This window comes from Homarus americanus, unplaced genomic scaffold, assembly GCF_018991925.1.
Source record: "Homarus americanus isolate GMGI-L3 unplaced genomic scaffold, GMGI_Hamer_2.0 scaffold37032, whole genome shotgun sequence".
Lineage (NCBI taxonomy): Eukaryota > Metazoa > Arthropoda > Malacostraca > Decapoda > Nephropidae > Homarus > Homarus americanus.
Window position 1 is genome coordinate 2,327,494 of NW_024731852.1, and position 24,001 is coordinate 2,351,494.

Genomic DNA, 24,001 nt, shown 5'->3' on the forward strand with positions numbered 1-24,001 from the left:
ATAACATCCAGGTGTAATACATATTGTAATGTTATGGTGACACGCGTCTGGGCGGCTCATGACTGTACTCTCCTCACCTGACATAACCTGAATAATTATACCTTCATGGTTCACACATTATAAAGGTATGTACTGTTCGTTCCTTTCCTGGGGTCAGTACAACTTGGAACGGCACCTAACCTTTTGTGTCACCTAACCTAAACTAAACTAAACTAAACTAACCTAACCTAACCTAACCTAGCCTAGCCTAGCCTAGCCTAACCTAACCTAGCCTAGCCTAACCTAACCTAGCCTAACCTAACCTAGCCTAACCTAACCTAGCCTAACCTAACTTAGACCTAACATAAACTAACCTAAACTAACCAAAGATACAAATAATATCTAAGTAAATTTTGTTCATCTTTTCCTTGTAAATATGTTAATGCTAACCGCTATTCTCATCAAGTTAGATATGTTTATTCTCATTGTTTCGCTGTTGAGAAATTGTTGGCAAATTCTTAAAAAAAAATCAATTTTACCAACAATTTTCATATTTTTTTTGCACCAAATAATCACACGGGGCTGTCTTTTGCAATACTTCCTTCGTGGTTGCCTTCTGCAATACTTCCTTCGGGGTTGCCTTCTGCAATACTTCCTTCGGGGCTGCCTTCTGCAATACTTCCTTCGGGGCTGCCTTCTGCAATACTTCCTTTGGAGCTGTCTTTGCAATACTTCCTTCGTGGTTGCCTTCTGCAATACTTCCTTCGGAGCTGTCTTTGCAATACTTCCTTCGGAGCTGTCTTTGCAATACTTCCTTCGTGGTTGCCTTCTGCAATACTTCCTTCGGGGTTGCCTTCTGCAATACTTCCTTCGGGGTTGCCTTTTGCAATACTTCCTTCGGGGCTGCCTTCTGCAATACTTCCTTCGGGGCTGCCTTCTTCAATACTTCCTTCGGGGCTGCCTTCTGCAATACTTCCTTCGGGGCTGCCTTCTGCAATATTTCCTTCGGGGCTGCCTTCTGCAATACTTCCTTCGGGGCTGCCTTCTGCAATACTTCCTTCGGGGTTGCCTTCTGCAATACTTCCTTCGGGGCTGCCTTATGCAATACTTCCTTCGGGGTTGCCTTCTGCAATACTTCCTTCCTTCACTACCATTTAGAGACACGAAGGAGCCAGCGATACTGCTTTACTCGGAAGCTTTATAAACGGGGAAGAAATACCACACCACGCTATAAGATACTGTTGAAACCTTGTACAACATCAAAGGAATGTTAATGTGGTTATCCTCCCTTCTTCCATGCCTGCTCTCTCCTTTCTCTTCCTTCCTGTTTCTTCCTATCCACTCCTCCTCACCCTCCTCCCTCCTGTTCCTTCTCGCTGCTTCTTCTTTCTCTCCCCTGCTTCCTCCTCCTCCTCATCCCTGTTTCCTCTTCCTCAATCTTTCTTTCTCCTCCTGTTTCCTCTTCCTTCTCGCTTCTTCCTATTTCACCTCCCTACTTCCTCTTCCTCCTCGTCCTTGCCTCCTCCTCCTCCTCCCTGCAGCTTACTCTTAACCCTCGCTGCTTCCTCTTCCTCCTCCTCTTCACCTCCTCCTCTTCCTCCCTGCTTCTTCCTATCCACTCCTTCTCCTCCCTTTTGCTTCCTCCTCCTCCCTTCGGGTTTTCCTCTACTGCCACACTCAATACTTTATCATTGAAAATCCAACAAAATATTGGATTAACCGCGGGATTTATTACGTGCGAGGCCACCAGGATTATCTAAGTGATCAGTGACTGTTTCCGTCTCTAACTCACCTAATAATATTTGTTTCTATGTCTGTCTGGGCGGGTGTGTGGTGGTGGTGGTGGTGGGCGGGTGTGTGGTGGTGGGCGGATGTGTGGTGGTGGGGCGGATGTGTGGTGGTGGGCGGATGTGTGGTGGTGGGCGGGTGTGTGGTGGTGGTGGTAGGCAGGGTGTGTGGTGGTGGTAGGCAGGTGGTGTGGTGGTGGGCAGGTGTGTGGTGGTGTTGGTAGGCGGGTGTGGTGGTGGATGGTGCGGTGGTGGTGTGGTGGGTGTGTGTGTGGTGGTGGGCAGGTGTGTAGTGGTGGTGGTGGACGGGGTGTGGTGGTGGTGGTGGTGGTGTGTGGTGGTGTGGTGTGTGGTGGTAGGTGGTGTGTGTGGTAGGTGGTGGTGGTGGTGGGCGGGTGTGTGGTGGTGGTGGTAGGCGGGTGTGTGGTGGTGGTAGGCAGGTGTGTGGTGGTGGTAGGCGGGTGTGTGGTAGGTGGGTGGTGTGTGTGGTGGTGTGGTGGTGTGTGGTGGGTGGTGGGTGTGTGGGTGTGGTGTGGTGGGTGTGTGGTGGGTGTGGTGGTGGTGTGTGGTGGTGTGTGGTGTGGTGGGTGTGTGGGTGGTGTGGTGGGTGTGTGTGGTGGTGGGTGTGGTGTGTGTGGTGGTGTGTGGTGGTGGTGGTGGTGGTGTGTGGGTGGTGGTGGTGGTGGTGTGTGGTGGTGGGGGTGTGGTGGTGGTGGTGGAAGGCGGGGTGTGTGGTGGTGGTGTGGTAGGCGTGGTGGTAGGGGGTGTGTGGTGGTAGGCGGGTGTGGTGGTGGTGGTGGGTGTGTGGTGGTGGTGTGGTAGTGGGTGTGTGGTGTGGTGGTGGTAGGCGGTGTGGTGTGGTGTGGTGGTAGGGTGGTGGTGGTGGTAGTGTGTGGTGTGTGTGGTGGTGGGGTGGGTGTGTGGTGGTGGTGATAGGTGGGTGTGTGTGGTGGTGGTAGGCAGTGTGGTGGTAGGCGGGTGTGGTGGTGGTGAGTGTGTGTGATGGTAGGTGGTGGTGGGGGGGTGTGTGGTGGTGGTGATGGTGTGGTGTGGTGGTGGTGATGGTGGTGGTGGTGTGGTGGTGGTGGGGTGGTGGGTGTGGTGGGGTGTGGTGGTGGTGGTGGTGTGTGGTGGTGGTGGTGGGCGGGTGTGTGGTGGTGGTGGTGGTGGTGGTGGTGTGTGGTGGTGGTGGTGATAGGCGGGTGTGTGGTGGTGGTGGTAGGCGGGTGTGTGGTGGTGGGTAGGTGTGTGTGTGGTGGTGGTGGTGTGTGTGGTGGTGGTAGGCGGGTGTGTGTGGTGGTGGTGGTGTGGTGGTGGTGTGTGGTGGTGGTAGGCGGGTGTGTGGTGGTGGTGGGGCAGGTGTGTGGTGGTGGTGGTGGGCAGGGGCGAGGTTCTATAACTCTGAAGGACATGCCTTCTTCCTGTAGTGAGACAACTATAGGAGCTGCCTCACCCCGCCACCATCACCAGCACCACCATCACCACATCCATTACTATCACTCTTCATTCACCACCACTACCACTACCAACAGCACCACCATCACCACAACCATCACTATCACTCTTCATTCACCACCACTACCACTACCACCACCATCACCATCACCACATCCATCACTATCACTCTTCATTCACCACCACTACCACTACCAACAGCACCACCATCACCACAACCATCACTATCACTCTTCACCACCACTACCACCTGCCACCACTTTATCACTATCACTCTTCATTCACTCACCACTACTAATTACCACCACCATCACCATATCACCACATCCATCACTATCACTTCATTCACCACCACTACCACTACCAACAGCATCACCATCACCACAACCATCACTATCACTCTTCATTCACCACCACTACCACTACCAACAGCATTCACCACATCACCACAACCATCATTATCACTCTTCATTCACCACCACTAACACTACCACACCACCACCATCACCATCACTATCACTCTTCATTCACCACCACTACCATCACCACCACCACCACCATCACCATCACTATCACTCTTCATTCACCACCACTACCACCACCATCACTATCACTCTTCATTTACCACCACTACCACTACCACCACCATCACCACAACCATCACTATCACTCTTCATTCACCACCACTACCACGACCATCACCATCACCACCACCACACCATCACCACACCACACAATTTATTCGTCATCGATCAGTCATTTAAAAAAAAAATGTCCATCTTGTATAAAGTTTTCACAGTTAAATTATAACAGACTAAAGTCGTGATATGTATAACAAACACTACAAAGACAAGGGTACTAATAACTGCGTCAGGCGATGAAGCAACAGCAGGTGAGATAACGCAATATTGCTTCAGCAGGTGTGAGGCGTGACACTCTTATTACCTGTGTACTGTCCCTCCAGAAAGACAAAACAAATGACTTCGTTTAAGTTCCTTCGTTTTTTTTATATGTTACAATTTGAGTTTATAACGTAATTTGTATCGTAAGATTTCGCTACATAAATTCCTGGATGATGTAGAAGAGATGTAGCGTTCGTTATAATGTTGTCTTTCTGGTCGTTGGGGTGCGGTGGTAAAGCGGATATATCTCTCGTTTCTTGCCCTAATAGTTGCTGGTTCGCTACCTGAAGTCTACCCAGCCGTACAGTAAATAGGTGTCTAAGCAAGTGAAAGCGGTAGAGTGTAGGGCCGGTATTACTGTCTTCTTTTACACCAAGTTAGAGGGAAGTGACGCACATTAGAGCCTCATACAATGTTTAAGTTCAAAGTTGTGTCATTATGAAGTTTGTGTGTGTGTGTTTGTGTGTGTGTGTGTGTGTGTGTGTGTGTTTCGTGAGTGAGTGAACTTTTTGTTTTATAGTTTCTTTGTTAGTGTTGTAGATAGTGTTGTTGGACGCTATGTTTTATCAGCGACTCAGTAAAAGTTGCTGGTAATGTTTATGTTTATGTCTCAGCTATTATCAGACTCCTTTGTTTGAGTTTGTATTGTTGACCCGGAAGATGGTGTTGACCTAAGTGCTAATTACAACAAGACTGACTTTGTTTTTCTTACCAGTTTCCACCGACAAACTCATTACATGGAGACTTATTTATGCACTGTGGCGTAAACTTAAAGTTGCTTGACGAACAACACCAACATTCAGCGCTCCATCTCCTCCCACCTTCTACCCCCACGGCGAGGATGGTGTCTTGGACAACATGAACTTTCTTGAAGTAAGCACACACACACACTATGACAAAACATACAGCTATTCTCTCCAAATAGTTTTTTCTTCAGTTCTTGGAGTGATGTGAAATAGGGTGGTGGACGGCGACCTGATAAAACAGGATTTGTGTACGATCCCTTGAAGCGCTGATGGGTTTTGGGGCACAGGTGGATAAGGAATAAGGTGACAGTGAGGGGTGGTAGAGGTAGGAGAGGAGGGAGAGGGAGAGGGAGAAAAGAAGGTGGAGGAAGAAGAGAAAAAGGAGGAAGAGGAGGAGCAAGAGGAAGGATGTTATGTACCAAGATGGATAGAAATATGAAGATATATACACAGCAAGCGAATGAATCCGGAATATAAATGACCTATTCAAGAGTATCATTATAGGCTTAAGGGATTATTACGTACCTACGAGCTTTATGAATCTATTATGTACACATGAGGCTTCTGGGACTATTACGTTAGAGAAGATATATAACTTTCAAGCAATTACAGCGGTACATACATAGCTGCAGGGAGTAAACAAATTAGATAAACAATAATAGGCCTGTTGTCCTTGTTTGAAGTTAAGTGTTACTGGCTAGAGAGAGAGTTAGGACCAATCAGCCACTCTGTGATCACTTGGTAAATCCTGAATCATCTCTTTCACGTACAATAAATCGTACAATTAATCCACCTCTTCTTTTTTCATGGGATTTTTCGTAGGGGTGAGTTGAGTGTAGCAGAAGAGCTGAGTACCTGATGTTGTCTTGTCACCCAAAAGGTTTGAAAAGTGATAATCATTGTGTAGTTGGTTCTTACGTCTTTAAGTGGAAATCAGGTTCATGGTCGCTCAGGAACCAGTTATAGGAGAGAGAAGTGGCCACTCAGGAACCAGAAGGAGAATGGAGGTATGGCCACTCAGGTATCAGATGTAGGAGGGAGGTATGGCCACTCAGGTACCAGATGTAGGAGGGAGGTATGGCCACTAAGAGACCAGAAGGAGGAGGCAGATATGGCCACTCAGAGACTAGAAGGAGGAGGGAGATATGGCCACTGAGGAGCCAGGAGGGAGGTATGGCCACTCAGAGACCAGAAGGAGGAGGGAGATATGGCCACTGAGGAGCCAGGAGGGGGTATGGCAACTCAATTGACCAGGAAGAGGACTGGGCTGCCATATATCACCAAGTGCCATTGTATCTCGCATTCCACACACTCCTCCAGACTTATCATTTCCCTGCAGTTCTTAACCTCCTTCATCCACACTGTTCTCGGTCGTAGATTTTATGTCATTCTCTGTAATTTTCGCACAAAAAATCTTCGGCAGATGATCAACAGGAGGTCAAAACAGGAGTATTTTTAAAGTTGTTAAGCTGAAGTGAGAGGGAATTAGATCACCCTAGAGAGAGAGAGAGAGAGAGAGAGAGAGAGAGAGACCCCCTCGCCGGGAAAGGTAGAAACGAACAGTACATAACTTTATAATGTGTGAATCATGACGGTATAATTATTCAGGTTATGTCAGGTGAGGAGAGTACAGTCATGAGCCGGCCAGACGCGTGTCACCATAACATTACAATATGTATTACACCTGGATGTTATAAGGTACGGTTCATTACCTTGTTATTATTACTCGAGTCACGCCGAGGAATACACGCCATGACAGGAGTATTAATCCACGACTTATGAAGAATATAGAAACGAAAGATACGCCATATTCCGGGAATTTTCAGGATACTACATATGGAAATGTCAAAATCTGGCTCCATAATTCGAGAAGTTCCGTGAATTTTCGGGAAATATGATGATGAATGGTGTAGCTTGAGTTACCGAGGTGTGATCAGCGCTGACGAACGAAAGAAAATTAAGGGTAATCAATGCCACAGTGATATAGCAATCGCCACCGTCCGCATCTGTTTGTCTGTCTCTTAGTGCTGTAAAGGAAGAACTAATAGGACCTTGGACTTTCATCACAGATAACACATTACTGCTTAATCCTGCTTGAGTACGATAGTTTGGTCCTGACACGATGCCTTGGAGAGTCAGTGGCCTCTAGATTACTGCTGCATTGGCTGACGTACGATATAACGTTATAACTGTATCTTCGTCCTGTTAATTCTTCTCCTAGTTTTGTCAATAGTGAAGAGTTGATACAAAGATAAAAAAAAACCCAGAACTTCATCACCTTTTATATACAGTGATTGATGGATTATTGTCAGAACTCCGCTAAAACCAAAATTGGATTAACCATATGCTCGCCTCCCCAAACATATTTCACCTGATAAATAAGCAACTTAACATTACCTGAGGGGTTAAGTTAGGTTAGGTTATATTAGGGTGTGTATTCATCAGGTGAAATAAGCTTGGTGGGCTAATCTTCCGAGGATCTAAACAAATGAATAAGATAAATGAACAGTGGTTATGCGGGAGTGGAGTTATTATTATCACCAGCTGAGACACTCTATGGTATATTCATCAGCCTCAGGGAAACAAATGTCTCACTCGTTATCACTATTTGCTGGGAATTCTCAAGTGAAAGTTAAAGAAAATGGCAAAGTTAGAATGAATTATTAAGTTTGTGAATGTCTAGGGTCTCCAGCCTCTGAGGGGTGAGGGTGGGAGTAGGAGGGCCTTACTGTTGCTGGAAGGAAGGAAGGAAGGAAGGAAGGAAGGAAGGAAGGAAAGAAAGAAGGAAGGAAGGAGGGAACCCCCCTCTTCCCTTGTTTACTTTAATTACGCTTTTAATTTAATTTGATTTAATTAGTTTTGTGACAGTGGCATTAGTTATATGAGGTGTGTGTGTGTGTGTAAGGAGGACCTCCCCAGGTGTGTGTGTGTGTGTTGTGAGGACCTCCCTGGTGTGTGTGTGTGTGTGTGTTGTGAGGACCTCCCAGGTGTGTGTGTGTGTGTGTGAGGACCTCCTAGGTGTGGGGTGGGTGTGTGTGCTGGGGAGGACCTCCCAGGTGTGTGTGTGTGTGTGTGTTGGGGAGGACCTCCCCAGGTGTGGTGGGTGTGTGTGTTGTGGAGGACCTCCCCAGGTGTGTGTGTGTGTGTGTGCTAGGAGGACCTCCCCAGGTTGTGTGTGTGTGTGGCATTGTGAGGACCTCCCCCAGGTGTGTGTGTGTGTGTGTTGTGAGGACCTCCCAGGTGTGTGTGTGTGCTAGAGGACCCCCAGGTGTGTGAGGTTGTGAGGACCTCCCCAGGTGTGTGTGTGTGTTGTGAGGACCTCCCCCAGGTGTGTGTGTGTGTGTGTGTGCTAGGAGGACCTCCCCCAGGTGTGTGTGTGTGTGTGTGTTGTGAGGGACTCCCCAGGTGTGTGTGTGTGTGTTGTGAGAACCTCCCCAGGTGTGTGTGTGTGTGTGTGTGTGTGTGTGTGTGTGTGTGTGTGTGTGTGTGTGTGTGTGTGTGGTCTCGTCCTTACCTTGACCTCGCGACCAACTTAAGGCTCTACTCCCCTCCTCGATAATAACAAAGGTAAATTACAGAAGGTAAAATCAAAAGCTTTCCTTGAGGTATTCTGAAGAACTTTACAAGGTTGGTTTTGTTTATACTGTGTGTAGTTTCTTGACATTTATTGCTTGTGTCTTGTGTGTTGTTTGTTTGCTTTATGTATTGTTTGTGTACTTTGTGTCTTGTGTTTGTTTACTTCAAGTCATCTTTTACTTATGTTTATACTAAGTTACGTTTGTTTACAATGACCTTGTGCTTGTTTGTCAATTGTATATTTTTTAACTATAATTTGTGTTTGCTCCATAAGTTAGTTGTCCTTACAATTAGTAACCAGAAAACCTAACCTAACTTAATTTGATCGTGACTAAAATCTCAATATTTTTAACGCATTTTTTGGTCGGAACTTGAGGTGAGGTGGGGTGGGGTGGGTGGGGTGGGGTGGTGGGGTGGGGGTGGGGGTGGGGTGGGGTGTGTGGTGGGGGTGTGTGGGTGGGGTGGGGTGTGGGGTGTGATGGGTGGTGGAAGGTGGGGGCAGGTATAATTAATCCAAAGTTTATCGTTGTGATAATCCCTCCCCTCTCCCCCCCCCCAAAAAAAAATGGAAGACTTTATGATTTAATTTGCAGATAAAACCTAATTGGATTACCTGATGATTAAACACCCAACTTATTTTACCTTAAGATTAACCGCCCTAACTCTCAGTACACCCAGGTAGTGTTGAGGTGTTTAATCCTCAGGTGAAAAAATATGGGAGGCTTAATCTTCAGGTGATCAGACTAATGTGTCAATATGAACAACTGAAATTTCTCGTATTTTTTTTAGCATATCGTAATTTTTGTCTCCTGATAATCCCCCTAGAGTCATGTTCGAATAAGGTTAGGTTAGGTTAAGGTCAAGGTCAGGTGTGAAAGGTCATTATAGGCAGGTCAGCATCAAAGGTTAATTAGGTCAGGTGTAAACTCCTCTACAGTATATAAAAGTTTCCACAAGAGGTTTATTTTAGTTACCCCAAGAACGTGACGTAACTCAGTACACATAACACGTTTTCTCTATTGATCCAGACATGAAGTAAATTTATTCTGACTGGAAAGACATTTTACTGAAAAAGATCGAACAGTTGATTATGTCGAAATTTCATATCTTTATAACCTAATCAACTAACTATTGAAGAAGTCTAATCAACAGGTTTGTCTATTGTTCCACTGTCATTCTATAAACCGTAAAACAAAGAAAAACAAATGTACAAAGTCGAACCAACAAAAGAATTCGAAGAAAATGTAAAATTGGATCTTACATCATTATTTAATTACCTTACGTTCTTGAACTTGAAAACTATTGACTATTGTGCAGTATATTATAACACTGACGTTTCCTCTCACCTGCTCTGGTATTTCGCCCAACACTAAAACACTTGAATGATGGGGAATATGAGGCCCCGTGCGTTTGATTTGGTTACCGTTGGAGACATCAAACAAATATAGCAGCGTTTTTAATCGAATATCCGGATGTAACTATTAATTCCTTGAGATGATTTTATTCTGTCTAGTCTTTATTTTTCTCTCTATTCTTCTCTTTTCTCACTTTCCTATTCTTGTTCCTCGTCCCATTTATCCATCCATATCTTTCCCTGCCTCCATCATTGCCTCTTTCCCTCTTCACTTCCGTGCCTCTTAACTCTCTCTCTCTCTCTCTCTCTCTTCTCCACACCCCAGCCTCACCTCTCTGGAACAGTGAACGCCTGGTTGATCAAAGACTGGAAGGAACATGTTATCGTAGTCACAGTGTAGTTCTTCTGTGGCCAAATTTACAGTTTTTAATTTCCTGCTGGTGAAATGTGTCTCGTGGGTGTCTGGCACAACTGAAGGCCGGGACACGAGTCTTTGAACTTTTTCTCTCTATATTTACTAAAACTTAATTCCAATAACTATGTATATGTTTAGTTTATGGTGATTTGATTTTTATATTTATTTTTTTATTGGGAAAAGCTGAGACGTAACCATCTGAATATGATCCCTTTTCTCCTGTTTATATACGTGTATATATAATTTTGTTTAAGCCACATTTCAGGGTAAATTTTTCATACTGTTCGCTATAATTTTCAGCGATGGATCTTCCAGTATAAGGAACGTGATAAGGAGCATTAGAGGAACAATCTATCAGGGTTGACGAGTGAGCGAGGGTGACTGACAACAACATAAACAACGAAAAGAACCACACCCACACACACCCACCCACACACACCCACACACACACACACAAACACACACACACACACACACACACACTTGAACGTATTACACATGAAATATTTTCCTTCCCGGAGTAAGTCACCACACGTTCAGTTAAGTAACAACACTGAGTCTGACAGTCAACGTGTACTAGGAGTCTGACAGTACTAGGAGGCTCCACCCTAACCTAACCCTTAAAATCGGGATCCTTTAGAACTGCAACAATTTAGGATTGGAACCCGTTAGAACTGGAACCCTTTAGGACTGGAACACATTAGGACTGATTTCCAATATATGGGAACCAACAATTGTACAGAGTAACATTTGTTTAGTGTGTTAGACTCGGCTGAGTGTTACAGTGTCCACTTTCCATTAGTTAATTTGCAATCACGGGAGGACACTTAGCAGTCAGCATCATGTACAGTATGGTAAGTGAGGTTATCAGAGTTGGTCTGAGCACACGGTCAACACAAACACGCAGTTGTAGCCAGACTTTTGTTCGACTCACCGAGCTGAAGACTAAATGGTTCATATACAGGTACTTTAAACATTGGTGTCTTGAAAGTATGATAAAACTCCTCTGTGTCTATTGAGATTCGTTTAAGAGTTTAATAATAATGATTAATAATACAATTTACGGTTTATTGAAAGAGCATGGCAGCCGGAAGGCTGAAAATATACAGTAACATAAGTGGGGAATGGGTCTCTTGATTGACAAATAATATACAAGTAACGTATGTGATACAAATATGATATATAATAACTAGGTGGAGAGAAGGCCATACCACATGGCATTTCAACATAGTGACAGTGCGAAAAGGAAAGAGTGACTGGGAGTGAATACACGGTTAATTCCAAGTTATTGATAATTTTTACAATGGTTGGGACTGGGCTGTTCTTATAGCAATCAGTACGAGCTCGTATGGGCTGGATGCGGTTGTGATGTCGAACAGCAATTCGCGGACGAGGGATCTCGGGTGGTAGTAGGAGCCGGTGTCGAGGATGGTGCAGAAGCTTCTCACCAAATTTGCAGATGAGGTCGTGGTGATGGTCAGAGAGAGTCGAGAGGGTCAGTGTGTTGATCGCTTCTCGATATGTGGAGTAGGAAGGGGAGAGAATAATCTTGCATGCCCTCTTTTGCACTTTTTCTAGGTGTTGTTGTGTGGCATTTAAAGAGGAAGACCAGGCATGGGAGGCATAGGTAAGCTTGGGAAGTATGAATGTTGAGTAAACACTGAGGAGCTCGGGCGAAGGAGGTGGAGACGGAAACTGGAGGATTTAAAACTTCACTGACTTGTGCTTTCCAATTTAGTTTATCTATGGTGACGCCGAGGAGCTTAGTGGAGTCTACAACCTGGAGTGTGTTGGGGCCTAGAGTAATGGAAGGGGGCGGGACAACGTCGGAGGAGAGGTTGATGTGCATAACCATGGTCTTGGTATGGTTGATGGTGACGTGGTTGTTGGTGGCCCAATTTTGGAGACTGTTCAATAAAACCTGAAGGGCGGTATAGTCGGGAGCCGAGTTGTTGACAGTGATCCCAATGGTGGAGTCTTCGACATATTTCCTACGGGCAGGGGTTTCTCTTAGGGCATCATTGATAAGCATAAGGAAGCAGAGCGGTCCCATCTTGGTGCCTTGGGGGACGCCACAGGTGAGTAACTGAAAAGTGGAGACAGTCCTCGGATGCGTACGGTTTGGCGTCGGTCCCTGAGGAAGTCTTTAAGCCATGGTATACGACTTCTTCGAAACCTGAGGTCGATAACTTTGTTGATGATTAAATTGTGATCGACTAGGTCAAATTTTTTGGTGAAGTCAATGAAGGCGACAGCCACAGAGGTTTTTCGTTTTTTCCAGATGGCGGTATATGTAGTCGAGAAAGCTGACAAGACAGTGATTAGTGGAGGAGGTTTTCATATTGCCAAATTGCTGAGGATCTATGGCGCCTGCAATATCAGCATAAGCCCAGTCAAACACAAAACTTTCACAGATTAAGCTGGGTATTGGGGTGATTGCAATGGGTCGTAGCTTATTTAAGGATTGTGGGCTGGTTGACTTGGGCACTAGTGTGTGTGTGTGTGATCCGCGCCACACAGGGTGGTGTAATACGTCTAGTGTGGCAGCACTATGTTAGTGTTAAGGTACAAGCACTGCTTACTCCCCCCCTTTCAGCTGCCGCCGCTGGCTAGTCCTCGTGGCGAACAGGGAAGCAACTTGCATAAGTCTTCCCCTGCCAGTACACAGCCTCCTCACCATCAAGACTCCTGCTGTGCCTCCTCGTGGCAACACACGGTAACTGGGTGCCTCATGGGCTCAGGGTAGACCAGCAGGGGATCTCGGAGTAGCAGTGGGCCCCAGAGGGATTAACCTCGGTTGGTATAAGGCTACAGGAGTAAACCCCGAACGAAAAATTTGCGATGGAGCTCCGCATCAGGCAGACATGCTTACAGAGCTCCAACAAGAACCCCAACGGCGGTATAGGCAGAAGAGGTGACCATCGTGGAAACCCAACGACTACACCGGCGTACGAAGGCAATGCCTGATGGACAGGCTACTAAGGCGAAACCCAAAAAACTGGGCTATCAGCAGTCCATTGTAACTTTCCCTCTTACCAGTCGTTGCAACACTTGCATCACTGGACCAGGAAAATGGAGAGCCAAGATGTGTGGTTGTAGCCTGTGCTCCTGCCTCACCACATAAATCAACTCATGCACAGCCATCATCCAGTTCATCACACCTCTCATCATCATCAAAACCCCTATACCTCCAAAAGTCCTATGGCGACGGACGAGTGGCGACGGGGACAGGCAGAGATGACTGCCGGGAGTCTCTAGTCACAACTCTGCAAATGGGCGGCACAGATAAGATGGTCGTTTATGCACTGGGATTTTGGCAGCAATCCGGTCCTGTCTGTGCGACTGAGCAGCCCTTTCGAGGAGCCACTCTGCTCACTCCACAGGGGAAAGGGGCTAGAAAAGGTGCGCTAAACATAGCCTGTCTAAACACCCAACCTGACTGGGCAAGCACACCCAGTAAGGTCATCCTTATGCAGTGGAAAACACAGTCAAAATCACAGATCCAAACAAAAACAAACCATACAACCTCTTACGGTCGCTGCATGAAATGTCAGGACCCTTCTGGATACTGGTACAAATTAGTGTCCCGAAAGAAGAACTTCCCTTGTGGCAAAAGAGCCACAAGAGGGAGGACCTCTGCTTACCAGCCGCCACCACTCTCTCCTGGAGAATAAATGGGAAAAGGAGGAAATCCTCCAAATTTTTAAAGACGCTTCCACTGTCAATATTTATAAGGACAAGGGAGACCGGTCAGACTGTGAAAACTACCATGGGATCTCGCTGCTCTCCGGAGCTGGTACGATTATCGCCAGAGTCCTCCGAAACAGACTTCTTCCTGGGGCGGAAAACTTCCTCCGAGAATCTCATTGTTGTTATAGACCATCACGTGGCACCACTGACATGATCTTTACTGCCCGCCAGATACAGGAAAAGTGCATAGAACAGCATTGTGACCTGTACATGGCTTTCATCGACCTAACCAAGGCCTTCGACTCGGTCAACAGGGAAGCTCTCTGGTGGATCGTCAGCCGTTTTGGCTGCCCACCAAAATTCATCGCCATTGTGAGGCAACTTCACGATGGCATTAACGGCAGTGTCCTGCACAACGTCACCCAATCTGAGTTCTTCCCCATCCATACAGGGGTTAAACAAGGGTGTGTACTGGCACCAACTCTCTTTTCAATTTTCTTGGCTGCCTTCTTACTCGTGTCAGTGAACATCGAGTACCAGGTGAAGGGGGTCTTTTCAATATAAGACGCCTCCAGGCGAGAACAAAGGTGTCGGCAGCTTCCATTACTGAACTTCAGTATGCAGACGACCTCACCCTCGTTGCTCACACTGAACACGACCTACAGGAGATCCTGACCACCTACACAGATGCGTATGCACACGTCGGCCTTGAGGTGAATGTACGTAAGACTCAGACTCTCTTTCAGCCTGCCCCTGGTTCAGACACACCTCCACCATCCATCCAGCCTCACGGTACTACCCTCTGTTCACCACCGCAGACATCGATGAAGAAATTCAGCACAGGATCAAATGTGCATCTCAAGCCTTCGGCGGACTCCGAAACCGTGTCTTCAACTGTAGGGAGCTGAAATTATTTTCAAAGCTGCATGTATATCGAGCAGTGGTAGCAAGACATGGGTTACATGCAGGAAGCACCTCAAGGCACTTGAAAACTTTCTCCAACTTAGTCTACGTTCCATCCTCCGAGTTCGCTGGGAAATCAAGAGAACAAATGTCAGTATTCTTGCTGACACCAACTGTAGGAGCATCGAGGCTACCTTTATCCATGATTAGCTACCTTGGACTGGCCATGTTACCCGCATGGACGACAGTAGACTGCCAAGGCAGCTACTTTACAGTCACCGAACGAAGAGTAAACGTAACGCCGGCGGGCAATTGAAAAGGTATAAGGATAGTCTTAAAACAAACCTGAAAAACTGCCAAATCGACCCCTTCACCTGGGAGACGATTACTCCACATCATAACGCTTGGAGGAGCACCACACGAGAGGGTGTCAATATTTTGGAGTTAGCCAGACTGCATACCGAGGCAGATAAGCGCCAACGCCGTAAAGACGCTGCCGTCGCCCCTCCCGCACTAGATGTAGCCCTCCCCATGTGCCACGAATGTGGACAACGTTGCAGGTCCCGTATCGGCCTCTTTAGTCACCTCAACACTAACTAACCTAGGTGACATCCCTAAGAACTCATATAATTGTATCTTAGCTGGATGATCATTATACTCGATTCCGAGTGACAGCAAAGTAGTAGTAGTAGTAGTAGTAGTAGTAGTAGTAGTATGTGTGTGTGTGTGTGTGTGTGTGTGTGTGTGTGTGTGTGTGTGTATGAGAAACATTCCACCTGAAGAGTAACTTGTGCTTGGATAATCTAACACAGTGTTGTCCAGAGGGTCATATATTACAGCTTTAGCCACTGAGGAAGAGACGACTGGGGCAGGATTAATTCTCATTCCTAAACATAATCAGTTAATGGCACAAGGGGGAGGGTAGGGGTTGGGGAAGGGGGAGGGGGGGGGTGTGGGGGTATGGGGGTGGAGGTGAGGGTAGGGGGTGGGGATGGTGGTTGTGGTTGAGGGGGTAGTGGTAGAGGGGATGGGGTGGTGGTAGCGCCTACACAAACACACACAATTATCCATATTTATTAACGCCTACCCATGTAAACGTGCACAAAGGAGAGTGTACAAATAAATAGTTTCTTTATTGAGACACATTACTTCACAAACATTTATGACAGCCCAGGAAGCAAACCTCCAATTTTGCGCCTAAGGTAAAGCGCACAAGATTTAGAATATCAAGAGCCAGGCTAGTTATTGATTCCCCTGCCCTTACCTTCGCTTGGGTACATTCTATGTGCTCGTGCTTGGGGTTTGTCGGTGCGTAAAGCGAACAGGCTATTGCAGGAGATGATGGAGGGCCGTGATCAGGAGGCTGGTGAGGGTGTATACCACAGGGGCAATGTCTTGAATCACAGGAGGAGAAGGTATCATATATTCACCGATATTTCCATGATGCTGCGGTACATGAACACCATTTATATCTCTTTATTTATCTTACCATTTTATATATTTCATTTCATATAGACCGGTAGCCAACCAACAGTCCGTTCCAGTTCGAAAACTTTGACCAGAGGAGATGGGAGAAAGTTTACCGCGTGGACAAAGAAGTTTACTGGAATCTGTGGTTTACCAGATGCGTAATGGGTTTACTCTGGAATGTCTGTTCGTTATAATGGACCACTGTTGTGCACGCAGGATGCAAACATTATTTAAAACCGGCAAATGGGGAAAATAATAATGGAACCTTTATGTTTTGTTCGTCTAAACTGTTTACGTCGTTCAATTTACAGAAAACAGCTTAAATCATATTTTATTTTCTCTCAAGAACATATTCCAACATTGGCGGTACATCTAAGACAACACGAGCTTAAAATAAATTCCGTGTGTGTGTGTTCTAGAGAATAAATTGTCCTTGTGTATGAGTGTTATTATCCTCGCCTCATGATCATCACTCACAAAACAGCTCATAAATACCCCCAAAAGAAGCACACATCATATTTGCAATTAATTACCTAAGAAAATGTTGTGAGAATGTTGAATTAGTTCGAAATACCTAACACTTCATTAATATTTCTACCTCATAACGAATTCACAAGACCAACCTGTTCAATATCCCTCCCCACGGTAATTTATAGATTGGAGTACAAGTATTATCGACAACAACTGCGTAATGAGGTCGCTTGTTGTTGTGCCTTTGATCAGGTTGTGACTGAAGGTGACGTCATGAGGGTAAGGCCGTAGAAGGACGCTCAGGACGTAGAGTACATAATGGACGCTGAGGGCTGAGTGGATGAAGGGGAGGGTAACTGGATGAAGGGGAGTGGTGGATGGAGGGGAGGGTGGTGAATAAAGTGGAGGTGGTGGATGAAGGTGGAGGCAGTGGACGCATTGGGGGAAAGAGGACGAATTGGACGAAGTTGACGCACTAGACGAAGTGAACGTATTGGACGCAAAAGGGGACGCAAATGGGCATCCTCATGTCCCCTTCTAACCAATTACTCGACCCGGAGATTGGCATTGGCTCCCGCTAATATGTTAAAGGGATCACTCTCTGTGAAGGCCCCGAGGCGCTCTCCTCATTTAGGGTGTGGTAGGGGCGACCTTAAAGGGGGGAGATATTGCGACAAGGGGAGAATATAGGGGGTTAGAAAGGGCGATTTTATAAAGGAGGAAATGTCCTGCTAAGGGTAAATTAGGGATGGTAAAGGGAAGGCAGAAAATGAAGGGAGGTTAAAGGGAATTTAGTGGGTGGCAAGGGGTGATCTTAAAGGGATAAAGGTTGGGATGGGGGTAAATTAGGGGTTGACAGGCATGGTTACAAAGGGTTATGTCACGGAGGGTTTAACTAAGGGGTGATATATACTGTAGGGTTTTAAAGGGTAATAGGCAGTGTCTGAGAAGAGAATCTGCAAACCAGACGGATATGGGGGTGAAAGAACAGAGAAAGGGGGAAGAGTAGGGATGGGGGGTGAAGAGTAGGGGAAGGGGGGAAAAGTAGGGGGAGGAGGAAAAGTAGGGGAAAGGGGGGGAGAGGGAGGGGGATGACCTTAAAGAGAAAAAAGGATTCACTATACCCAAGGAAATTAAGAGGATGTCAAGTATGGCTTCAAATGGAGGAAAGGGTGATTCAGGGGTGGCGTGGAGGTTCAGGGGTTGGCAGACTTGAACTTAAAGGGGAAGAATCCTATTTAAATGGAGTTTTTTAAGGGGTATCCAATTTAACATCAAAGGGGGAGGCAGGGGTATGCTGTAACAAGTTAAATGGGAGAAGATTGGTCGCTACAGAGGTACCAAAGAGAGGTTTAAGGGGTATCCAATGTAACCTCAAAGGGGGAATTCGCCTCCCCCATTCCCTCTTGTTTTAATATCAATAGCCTCCAAGGTACACCCTGTAATATTCGGGGCATGTAATTAAGTTTTCATTACGGGGACCAAAAGCTGAGGCGCAGGTGTATTGGTGATATTAGAGATGAGCTTTATAATACACACGCACACGCACACACGCACACACACACACACGCACGCACACACGCACACACACGCACACTGGTGTTTATGGATATCAAGTATCATATCAACTTTGGGATTAGGTTAGTTTTACGATTGTGAAATGTTGTATTAACTTCATCCTCCTCTTCCTCTTCCTCCTCCTCCTCCTCCTCCTCCTCCTTTTCTCCTCCCTCTCACTCACACTCCCCTCCCCCCCTCTCCCTCCGTCTCTATCTGTCTGTATGTGTCTCTGTCTCTTCATTTCTCTGTCTCCTTCTCTCTCTCAGCTTCAGTAAAAGAAAACACGGTGTCAGCGCCGGTATTGGAAATTCCTGCACTTTTCATTCACACATTTTTCAGGCGCTCTGGCACAATCACATTGTATATTGCATAATACATCTGAGATCAGCGGATGTATGAAGGCAATACATCGTGCATAATTGAACTATGCTTGCGCTTGATGCACTCGTTTTCCGATTACGTTCAAAATGTTCAATCGTGAATCACAGAACGGCGTCATACGGAATTTCTGGTTTAAATTTCAATTTGGCTTCAATTTTGGTGGAGGTTGTATTTATGAGTGGGTGTGTGCTGAGTCTAAAACTGATTGTCGGAGCTGTGTGTGTTGGCCTGAAATTAGAATTCTTTTCACTCGTTCATGACAAAGTGTCCGTGAGGGGGGTGGCAGAGGGAGGAGGAGGGCAGGGACAGAAGAGTGGAGGGCAAGGGGTGAAGGGAGGAGGAAGGAGGGCAGAGGAGGAGGGAGGGCAGGGGACAGATAGAGTGGAGGGCAAGGGGTGAGGAGGAGGAAGGGGAAGGACGGCAGAGGAGAGGCGAGGGGAGGGCATGGTAGGGGGGATCTGGGAAAGGCGAGAGGACAAGACTGAGAGGAAGACACAGGTGGGTACGGGAGGAAAGGACAGGGGGGGGCAGATCCTAACCTAACCTAACCTAAACCTAACCCTCGTTCATGTCTTCCCCTTCCTATAGTCTTACACACTCTGACATCATGAGAGAGTTGACTAGAAGCATTTAAATAGGACTCTTGTCCTCAATCCACACAGCACTTTAACATGGTTTCCTTTACTGGCAACATTATTCAATATCCCTCGTGTGGAAATCTTGATCTCCTTATCAAGAACCATAAGACCTTTCCTTCGTTCGACCTATCCGAATAACAAAGTGTGGTATCAGGTTTAACTTTCCCAAATCCCTTCTTTTGTTTTCCTAGATTTGATATCATTTTAATATCCTTGATTTCTTCCTTTACCATCAGCTACGACGTTACTGCAGTAGATTGTTTATATTCTGATTACTGTCCTATCCACATATACTGCACACACACACAGTCACATAATGCCACCTGAACGAAACACAAAACTGTTCTCCACACACACACACACACACACAGTCACATCATCCCACCTGAACGAAACACAAAACTGTTCTCCACACTCATTGCTTCTTCCCCCCACACAAAATATTTATACATTCATAAAGGCAGAAAAACCAAAACAAACATAGCCACCTTCTCTTAAATTCACAGGGAGGCAGGAGCTAGGAGGGGGAGGTGGAGGGCTTGTTTTTCCCCCTCTTCCCTCTCAGCGACATGACATACAGACCCCTGCCCTGTGAACTACTCCAAGATAAGTCTCACATTTCCTGTTCAACACTTCTTCCCTCGAGAGCTTAACTGGGTAGCTACAGTATGTCATTTAATTTGAAGTGTTGATCATCTACGACCTTACCTGACCTAACATTGACTCTCTTAATACACGCTCTTCACACTACATCACAACCCCCCCTTTCCTCTACAACCCATAACAACCTCCTCCTTCAGAAACCACCCTCCTACACCCCTACCCCCTCTCCTCCATCTTACCCTTCTTCTACACCCACAACCCCCTCCTACACCCCCACCCTACACCTACACCCCCTACCCCTCTCCCCATCTTACCCTTCTTCTACCACCCACTACCCCTCCACACCCCCACCCACACCTTCTACCCCACAACCCTCCCTACCCCACACCCTACACCTTCTACACCCCTACCCCTCTCTTCCATCTTACCCTTCTTCTACACCCACAACCCCTCCCTACACCCCCACCCCTACACCTTCCACACCTCCCCACAACCCTCCTACACCCCTACCCCTCTCCCCCATCTTACCCCTTCTTCCTACACCCCCACCCTACACCTTCTACACCCCCGTACTCCATAACAATACACATATCAGACATCTTTCAATACAGTACACTTCAACAAGAGTAAAGAGGATACAGTGGTCACTCCCTATACCAATTACAAGGTCAATATTTAATCACCCTGTTAGAAGAGAGAACTACACTGAAGGCATTTAACTTGAGGGATTGGATAGATGAGTGGGGATTGGGTGGATATTGAGGGATTGGATAGATGAGTGGGGATTGGGTGGATATTGAGGAAAAAAAAATACCCGAAAGATTAGACAATGGATTAAGACCACTAGAAGAGATTGGTTTATTTCAAGACAACAACAACTAGATAAATAAATTAATCTAAATACTATAAACTAGATTAGAGATTGGAAACTGTGTCCCCCCCCCAAAAAAAACCCCAGGAAATATAGGATTAATGGTATTTACGGGGGGATTAGGGCTTGATTGGAAATGCTAGCTATATGAATGGTATAGTGGAAATTAGAGCTTAGAGGGATTAGAATGGCACTGAAAAAAAAAAGAAAAAAAAAGTTAATGGCCAAACTTTAGTGAATTTACCTGATAAATTATTTATTTTTGTTTTTATACCTCCGCTGTGTTTGTGTTTTATTTTTTTTTGGGGGGGGTGGGTTTATTAATTAGCTCTTGTATCTGATATATCTAATACTATTCAAATTAATTATTAGTAATTAAGTGCTAAAGGTGCCTAATTTAGAGCACATAAGCGACACGTGTTTGAAATATTAAAAAATAAAAGTGATAATTTATGTACATATAAATAATTCAATGTATTGTATAATTTGGCCTGTGTAGAAAATAAAAATATATGGCATATATATAAATAATCTCTGTGTATAAAATCATATGTGGTATAATTTTCGTGTATATATGGAATGAAGATTTTTTTTTCCAATATAATTTTCGAAACGATACGTTAATAATTGACGTGATAATTCAAGAGATAGAGAAGAGAAAGACTAAAATTACGGAGAATAATAATAACACGAAGAAGACGAAGAAGAAGACAGGAAGAGGGTGGGTGAAGTAATGGTAGGGAGTAATTAAGAAACAGGGGTCGTTTCTTCATTCTGCTCGGCTCAATGGCCAGCCAATACCAACCAATCCAAATACCCATTGAGGACGCACCTGGGATTCCAATTGGCTAAACTACGACCAGACACGACAGGAGGGATATGATGAGCACTCCTGGGTATACGTCTGACCCCCCCCCCCCCACACACACACATGACTACACAGATATACACAAGCATACATGACTACATACACATTTGAATACACACACACACACACAATATTTACCTTTCTAGAATAAAAAACAAAAAAACAATCTTTTTCATCTGATTCTCTTATTTCTGTCGTCTCTCGTTTTCTCGTTCTTGTAGTTCTCTTACCCTCTCCTCCCTGACGCAGCTCCTGACACCAACACCTTAATATCTTAGAGTGACTCCAGCCTGGGTCGAGACGTACACAGACTTGACAACAAAGAAAATAATCACAGAGATTATTTAAGAACACACATAAGATTTCGATCAGTATGTATGTATGTATGTATGTATGTATGTATAGTCATGTGTGTATGTGTGTATATATTTGAGTGCTCACGTAAGTTATGAGTGCGTGAGAGTATTTGCACGCTAGTGTGTTCCATGTGGGAGTGTATGTGTACGTGCGTGTATGTCCGGTATGTGTGTGTGTGTATGCTGGTCGTGGTGTTGTGTACAAATTGAAGCATCTTCCCTCTTGACTATACAACACATATTCAGGGTGTGGATATTTCCTCAGAACAAATATCACGGATAACAATTTTCTATAGTAATTTCTCGAAGGATCAATATTTCCTAAAGTTATTCGAGATTGAAGCAAAATGTCGCGTGTAAGGACAGGTTATTACCTGAAGGCTAAGTACAGTAATTGATAGGCAAATACTAACACCTCTCACAGTGCTAAGTCGACAAACCGTGGGAATTAATAGTTGCCTAAAATAAATAAGAAATGCAAATAAGAAAACCAAACTCAATGTCATTTAGATTGAAGGAAGGAGCAGTGCCGGATTTAGACCTGTGGAGGCCCATGGGCAGCCTCTTTGTGGAGTCCCCCTCATTATAACTACCCAAGAGGGTGGGGTGACGAGTGAAGCGAGCCTAAACATCTGGGAGTTCCGGGGGGCGCTGTAAGCCCCCCGGGAAAATTTTGAAATTTGAACACTTCTTTGGAGAATTTTGAAGGCATATGCAGTTATATTGAGGAAATTAGAACACAGTGCCCTGATGGCATTCGTAATGGAAGTGATAATGAAAAAAAAATATTATTATTTTTTTAATCTCAATTTCGTTATTCCATGTAGTTCATTTTTAATCAATATATGTTTGTGGAATTCTAAATATATTATTTGCAACACAAACAATAGCATTCATTAAAAATATACGGTTCATAGGAAAACTAGGTATTCATGAATTTCAAGGAGTAGCTAGCCTAATTTCTATCACGCTCCTTACTGAACATAGTTTTACGTGATGGAATAGATAAACATGACATTTAAAGAATGAAAATAAAAATAATCCAAATGAATAAACAAATAAATAAAATATTGTAATATGTGGAGGCCCCTGGACAGCTGCCCACTTTGCCCACTCCTGAATCTGGCCCTGGGAAGGAGGTGAATGATAGAAGAAGAATAAAGAAGAAGGGAGAAAAAGAGAAGAAAAAATAAAATAAGAACAGGAAGCAGCAATACCTGATGGACAAAACAATAACAAATTATGCTGAACAGTTGTATAATGTGTAGTCATCAGCGTCTTGTTCATACCATCTTTCACTCCATCTCGGGAATCATTTCTTCGTCACACGTTAATATCTCACCAAGTACGGCTGAAACTCGCTTATTTTAGCCCAGGTACCTCCATCCCCCCCCTCCCCTCTCCTCCCCCTCAAACCATCAGCCACACCACTCCATCTAGCCAATCACCGTCCGAGCCCCGTCTAACCTATTAACACCCGAGTTGATCAGCGCCTGAGTCTTCCACGCCAATCAACAGGCGAGTCTATCTAGTCCAATCAACGCCCCCAAAGTCCGCCTAGACCATCAGCTTGTGAGTCCATCTAGCCAATCACGACACGAGTTTTTTTTTTATTTATTTTTCAACAGCAAAAGCAGACAGATCTTGGCCTTTGTGAAGTCACTTATCCACGCATAAATTATCTCTCGCTCCAGGAATGTGTTATGGCCCCTGCACCTGGCCTTCCTCTCTCGGCGGTGCTTTCATTTCTGTTTATTCACATTACCTCGTGTTCAGCGCCCATCATGCTGCCGTGTTAGATGAGTCTAGTAAGCCACGCCTGCCACCAACACTTACCTCCTTACCCTCCCTCATCTTGCTTCTTATATTTTCCTCTTCCTCCTCCTCCTCCTCCTTCCTTTACTCCTTATTTTCTTCTTTTCTTCCTTCTACTCCCTCTTCTCCATCTCTTCTTTCTTCTCTCCCCCTCCTTCATC

At 45.4% G+C, this 24,001-nt stretch overlaps 1 protein-coding gene across 1 annotated transcript in view; it reads right to left on the reverse strand.

Annotated features, from left to right (window-relative positions):
* Positions 1-551: 551 nt before the first annotated feature.
* LOC121867852 (acidic proline-rich protein PRP33-like) overlaps positions 552-24,001 on the reverse strand; it is a 28,451-nt gene continuing 5,001 nt past the window's right edge. Inside the window, exon 2 of the mRNA XM_042367976.1 lies at positions 552-1,071. Within this exon, the coding sequence (XP_042223910.1) occupies positions 552-1,071 (520 nt within the window). The remainder of the gene's footprint in view (positions 1,072-24,001) is intronic.